At 39.4% G+C, this 6,301-nt stretch overlaps 2 protein-coding genes across 2 annotated transcripts; one reads left to right on the plus strand and one right to left on the minus strand.

The window, feature by feature from the left end:
- The first annotated feature begins 2,504 nt into the window (after positions 1-2,504).
- LOC139882132 (uncharacterized) lies at positions 2,505-2,879 on the plus strand. The gene has a single exon (XM_071866501.1). The coding sequence runs from the start codon at positions 2,505-2,507 to the stop codon at positions 2,877-2,879; it is 375 nt and encodes a 124-aa protein (XP_071722602.1).
- A 418-nt stretch (positions 2,880-3,297) lies between these two features.
- Positions 3,298-5,264, minus strand: LOC139882133 (short-chain dehydrogenase TIC 32 B, chloroplastic-like). The gene is made up of 8 exons (XM_071866502.1): positions 5,147-5,264; positions 4,704-4,935; positions 4,489-4,568; positions 4,239-4,392; positions 4,069-4,147; positions 3,736-3,820; positions 3,597-3,643; positions 3,298-3,471 (listed from the first exon to the last, which is right to left on the minus strand). The coding sequence occupies exons 1-8, from the start codon at positions 5,262-5,264 to the stop codon at positions 3,298-3,300; spliced, it is 969 nt and encodes a 322-aa protein (XP_071722603.1).
- Between the last annotated feature and the right edge of the window lie 1,037 nt (positions 5,265-6,301).

Consider the following 6,301-nt stretch of genomic DNA (forward strand, 5'->3'; position numbering starts at 1 on the left):
GGCCTTAATCTGGGGTCTGGTGACCAGCCGAAGAATAGGAGAGAGAAAGGAAAAAAAAGAAACAAAAAAAGTAAAAAAGTAAAAAGAAATTATTTTAAAAATAAAGGAAAATGATTTGGAGTAAAAATTTTGAGTACGGTATAAAACGCAATTCTATTCCAAAATCAGAAATTTTGTATAGTTATCAAACGGCTTAAAATGTTTAAAAATTATTTCTGAAAATAGAATAAAAAAATATTTCAGAAATAAAGTCGTTACCAAATATGCCGTTAACATCTTATATCTTATTCTTAGTTAGCCGTTTAGAGTATTTGTCTGTTTGCATGCAAAGTTTTTATCTTCTTGTACTCGAGAGTAAACTCCTGCAGGCAGCGTCTGCAGCGCTGTACGAGTTCTCTTTACCATAGGTGGTGTTACTAATTCAATGTTGTAAAACTCTTCCTGCCTATTACAAAGATAAAAGAAAAACAGACGAAGCCTGACATGATGTACCTCTGCATTGTCATTGACTCAGTACAAGGAGTACTAAAGCTTCTGACTGGCTGATGACCTGTCAGGAGCAGGTCAGGTGAATGGACCTTTCCTCCTGTCACAGGTCCGCTTTAATATGAGGTTCAAATAGTAGATCTGCAATTAATTTTTTGAGGACGTGGGCCATTTTATAATTTTCCCCAATTTTTTTGGGAAAATAATTTCCTCCAATTATGCTCCTGATTAGCATTAAAATTTATGGAACATGCCTCACTAGCTCCTTCTATTTTAGGGTTTTCTCAATTGTCCTGATTCCATTCTCGGTTCCTAGTTCAATTCCTAAAAAAATGAAAATAGACCACTTTTCACATTCTATCCCGAAATCATGATCATTCATATTATGCGGTGTTTGAATTGGCGTAAAATCTGGATATGACCAAGTATGGTCTAGATAAAAAAAAGGAGAGGGGATAAATTTGGATAAATATGAAATTTGTTAAAAAAAAATGAAAGATTAAATTTCAGAATTTGGGTAAAAGCTTCTGCTTTTACTTATTTTCTACTAGGATCCTTCAAATAACTAAAATTATTTTCCTTTGACCAACTTGTTTTCCGATGAAGATGACACCAAACAAAATAAAGCCTAGTTTGCATAACATGAGGAAAAAGTCACTAGAAAGCTCAAACTATGCCATTGTGATATATTTATTTTGGACTTTTTTTTTTAATTATGTCCACTACGACATATTTATTCTTAAGCCTTTTCTTGTGACAAAAAAAAAAAACATATATCTATATGACTCCTTTACCATTCGTTAAGGTTTCATTAAATTATTTCCCATCAAAATAACATCATTTTCACTTTATCCATGTGGCGCCGTGTCAACATTAGTTGCCTTTGTTGTTCATGTAGGCAAATTATTAATAGTGCTTATTGATAAAATCTTGATAAATGGTAAATGTGTCTTATAAATTTGAGATTTTTAGTGTCATAGAAATTTTTTTAAGGTGAATATATTATTGTTGACATTGCTTGGGATTTTTGGTGGTCTTTTCCCTTGTTATAATGAAAGCATAAAATTTGATACATAATTGAGGCATTTCGACTTCCATGTCCTTCAGAAACTAGTTCCCAAATCCTAACTTTAAGTCCAATCTTAGTTTTTCCCTAAAGTTTTTTTGTCTTAAAAAAAAAAAATCAAATTCTAGGTTTAGCACCAAATTTATCATGAACCTTTTTTTTCTAAAAGAAAATTATTAACTTTAAGTCTCTTATCTATCTCAGTTTTTTTGTTAAAAGAAATCAACGAATTTTTCTATCTAGCCTCATATTTGCTCCTATTATTCCTCCATCTCAAAATCTCCATTAGTTGTTTGACGTGGCATTTTCATGTTGATAACAAATCCACATTAGCAAAGTGGTGTGGAAAATTATCTCCATAAAGAAATCATTTCTTGAAATGAAAATTAGAGAGATTAGAGATGACTAAGGACGATTTTTAGACAAGGATTACCGAGTGCAGATTTGGAATCGGAATTAAAATTGATGATTTTTATAAATGAATAAATTGGGGTAAATCTGGGACTGAATCTGAATCTAAATCTAAAATTTTAATTTAAATAAAAAAATTCGAGGTAAAATTAAGACTAAACTAAATTCGCGGTATTAAAGGAAATTAGGGCCTGAAAAAAAGCAACCTACCATTTCACCACCAGTGGGGCGAAAGACACAGAAACTCCCACCTCCTCCTCATGCCGCCAACGGTTTTCGACGTTTACACGTGTCACAAAGCTGACACCCTCTTTGCCCAATGCCAAGCGAGCCGTTGAACCGAACCGAGCTGAACACCATCTCAACAGAAGTCAAAACACCACCACACCAATACTCTCTCTCTCTCTCTCTCTCTCTCTCTCTCTCTACTACTTTTCATCTTCCCCACCAAATCCAATCCCCACCATCACGGCGGGCGGTCCTCAATCGATCTCCTATTTAACAACTGCCACCATTTCCAAGTCCTCTATCTTCCTGCCCCATGGCTCTCTTCTCCGCCTTGCTCGACCACATCCTCTCGCGGCGGCCGCTCCTACTCTACGCTGCCGCGTGGACGGCTCTCCTCACCGCGACTGTTGCGGTGGCCTCATTCTCGCCTGAGGTCGCCTTCGTGTCCGCAATATCGTCGTCATCGGCCTTCACAAGGGAGTGCGGCGGCCCCAACCCGGAGGACGTGGTGAGGGTGCCAGTGGACCTGCCGGGGGAGGTCGTGTGCTTGCCGGCGCACTTGTTCTCGAGGTCGAGGGTCGACCTGTTGGTGCCGCCGGTCTTTGCGGCTGTCGTCGTGGCCGGCTCGGCCTTTGTGGTTAGGGCTTTGGCTTTGGGCGAGGTGGACGACGAGGCCCGTTCGATCTGATGGTCGTCGCTCAGCCAAGTCTCGATTCGACTCCGATTACAATTGATTTGAATATTCTTTAGATCATCTCTTTCGCAATAACCGTCGTAGATAACCTTTTCTGGGGGCTTTTTCTATCTCTGTATCTTTTTTATGGACAATAATTTCCTTTTTGAATCGATTTCTTTCCTCATAATTCTCTGTTTACGAACGTATTCATTGTGTAATAAAGAAAAAAATGGATACAATAATAAAATGGGAGGTGAAACCATTTGAATTCATTGAGATGTACTGCAGATATAAATGCTCTAGTAGATGTTAGAAGCAACATCACCAGGTACAAGCAAAAAACAGCACCAATCTTTGGAAAGTGCGATCTATATTACTTAATGTATTTTTAGTTCAAGCTTTGTTTATAAAGGAGAATCTGGTTTTTATGTCAGTCCTTGGAAGCCGAATCTACCAACTTGTTGCTGAAATCCCACAGTTTCTTGGCAAGACGCTCGTCCCGTGCGAGGGCACTCGGCTCCATCTCGTTGCAATCAAGGAAGTAGTTCCCCGTTACGCCTTTGAGGCTCGGATGGAGTGCGACGTAGCAAGTCGTGGCTGCTCCCTGAGTCAGATGAACAAATGGTATAACAAAACTGAAGTGAAAATTTGCAAGCATTTCTCTTGCGTCTTTTTTTGTGACGACGTTAATAAATTCTTTCATGAGGTCGGAAAGATCCGCTGATTTACCTGTGGGACATTCTTCCATAGCAGATAAGTGAGCATCTTCATGATTCCTGCATTACAGAACAATGCAAGAAATGTAAAGCAAAAGAAAAAGAAGCCTCTCTTTGCTAATAAGAACTCACTCCACGGTTCCATAACTTACTCATCGAGATGAAAGAATGTCTCATGAGATTTGTCATGATCAGCCCGGGATGCACCGAGTTGACTGTAATATTTGCTCCCTCTTGCTGCATTTGCGGAATACAAACGTTAGAACTCGGAATGTACGACTGGAAACGCGTAAAGATGGGAATCCGGTGTACAGCTGTTGGGAGAAGAATGAGAGAGAGGACCATGTCAAGTTTGACTTCTTGTGAAGATTTAGTTACCCTTTAACTGATGATCAAGGAAAAATCATCCAAGAAGCCTCAAAATGCAACAATCGAAAAAGTATCGACGAAGATTTAAAATTCTGACAAAAAGGGGTGATTAACACCTGCAAGCGGCGAGAGAGCTCGCTGGCATGAAGTATGTTTGCTAATTTGGACTGACCATATGCCTTCTTGTCAGAATAACTGAACAGGAAAGAAGAAACGCTAAATGAGGAAAGAGTAGCAAGTCAAATTAGTGGCTATCAGTAGAAAAATCAAGAGATAGTTTGCATACCCGAGCTGATCATTGATGTCATCGAATCTAATTCCTTCCTTGTAAGTGTGCAGATGAGCTATGGAGGACAGATTCACAATGCGTCCCTCGATGCCGGAAACTCTTGCGGTGGCTTTCATTTTGTCCAGGAGGAGGTTTGTCAGCAGAAAATGTCCTGGCCAATGAATGAGCAAAAAGGGCACTCAGAATTAACCAACGGAGAGAATTTCATTAGGTTGAACCGAGAAAATTTTTGTAGAGATATAGCAACCAAGATGATTGGTGGCGAATTGCACTTCGAACCCATCTTCCGAGAGCTGATAAGGGCAGAACATAATCCCAGCATTGTTGCTGAAACGGACAATTTAGCCTTATCAATACGAGAGCGCAAAAAAATGATTTTTTTTTTTTTTTTTCCCATGGAGTTTGACAAGAAAGTCTAAACAACTGAAGACACAGTCAAGAGAGGGGCAGAGTGATTATTACATCAAGATGTTGAGGGGAAGATCGAGAGCAATGAAATCGTTGACAAATGCTCTGATGGACTTCATGGAGCAAAGGTCCAATTTGAGGACATCCACGCGAGCATCTCCATCATCGTTCAGAATCAGCCGTTTCGCTTCATTTGCGGCATCCATGTTTCTTGCAGCGATTATGACATGCGCTCTGCGCAAGGCGAGGACCCTCGCCGTCTCGAATCCGATGCCACTTCCTCCTCCTTGCAGATTATGCCAAACGGACGATCAACTTCAAGGCAACAACTCAAGATCAACTATCTAAAGACCCACCCGAGTTCTTATCTCTCAAGATGAGCTCACATTACATCATGAAACACAAACTGGATAACAAAATCACGACGGACGAGTTCCGTTAAATTGTAAGCCAGATCAGAACAGAAGGTGGAAAAAGAAAAAAGAAAGAGAATCCACCCGTGACTATAGCGGTGACGTCGCTTGCATCAATGCCTTCAGTGACCTGCTCTGCAGTGGTAGATGATCCAAACCCACTAGGGCCTGGCCTTCCTGTCACTAATGAGAAAATACCCATTTGCTCTGATCAACCCAAAACACGAAAATCACTAAAGAAAAAGAGGGAACAATCCCAAGAACCAAGAGTTTCTTGAACAGTGCACGACAGTATGAGAAATGTAGAGCTGCTCTTATATTGTTAACTCAGGGGAGAGAGAGGGAGAGAAAGGGAGGGAGAGGGGAGTACAGAGGACTGATCAGAGGGAAGGAAGAAGCAAAACTGCATTGCGAATTTATGGGTGCGAGGTAGTTTCGGTGTGGGTCTTAGGAAAAGGTGCGGTGTGGGTGCATTGAATAGTCACTTCACCTTTGTGGGAACTGGGATTAGGAACCGTACAACATTAACTTCAACAGCTCGTCAACCTTCTTTATTGGTAAACTGGCCAGGATTCATGAAATTCATGGAGACGCCGCAATGTTGGCTGGGTCCGCCTTTTTGTGGGTTCAGCTAAGATAAATGAAAGAAAAAAGAGAGTGAAAAAGTCAAAAGGAAAAGAAATAAAGAGACACGAACACCATGGAACGCTTGACAAATAGGGATGCATATGGTTCGATTTAAGCCGATTCAGTACCTAACTTAGGGATCGCATTGATCTCTAATTTTTGAGACCATGGAGCGATCTTATTGAGTCTGAGATCGAGGACTAGACCGATTTTATGAGTTTGGTCCCATTCTAAGGTCAACCTAAGACCAATTAATTATTTTTTAATTTCATTTTTTTGCATTAATTGAAAGAGTAAATATATTATTTCAAATTAAATATCCATAAAAAATGCAATAAAATGAGTTTGGTCATATTCTAAGTCAACCTAAGCCCGTGATTTTTCCTTCATTGGATTTTTCACGTATAAATTTTAGTGTTGTTGTGATGTCTCTTTAACATTTCAACATTATATTTATCTATTTTAAAGTTGTACTACTAAAATATACTACTAATTGTTGCTGGGGTTAAGTTAATTTGATCGGTTTAGTTTTGAAGAAAATATTGCTCTTGGATTGAGTTAGTCCTTGATAAATTACTACCCGATTCTCTCCAACACGTGAAAAATAATAAA

This window comes from Rutidosis leptorrhynchoides, unplaced genomic scaffold (genome assembly GCF_046630445.1).
Source record: "Rutidosis leptorrhynchoides isolate AG116_Rl617_1_P2 unplaced genomic scaffold, CSIRO_AGI_Rlap_v1 contig232, whole genome shotgun sequence".
Taxonomy (NCBI): Eukaryota; Viridiplantae; Streptophyta; class Magnoliopsida; order Asterales; family Asteraceae; genus Rutidosis; species Rutidosis leptorrhynchoides.

Bases quoted from the DNA above. Each gene is read 5' to 3' on its own strand.
- LOC139882133 (XM_071866502.1), bottom strand. From the start codon at position 5,264: ATGGGTATTTTCTCATTAGTGACAGGAAGGCCAGGCCCTAGTGGGTTT. The intron at 4,148-4,238 runs GTATGCAAACTA...TTTCCTGTTCAG, and splicing joins GACATCAATGATCAGCTCGG to TTATTCTGACAAGAAGGCAT. The intron at 3,821-4,068 runs GTGTTAATCACC...CCGCAAATGCAG, and splicing joins AGCTCTCTCGCCGCTTGCAG to CAAGAGGGAGCAAATATTAC.
- LOC139882132 (XM_071866501.1), top strand. From the start codon at position 2,505: ATGGCTCTCTTCTCCGCCTTGCTCGACCACATCCTCTCGCGGCGGCCG.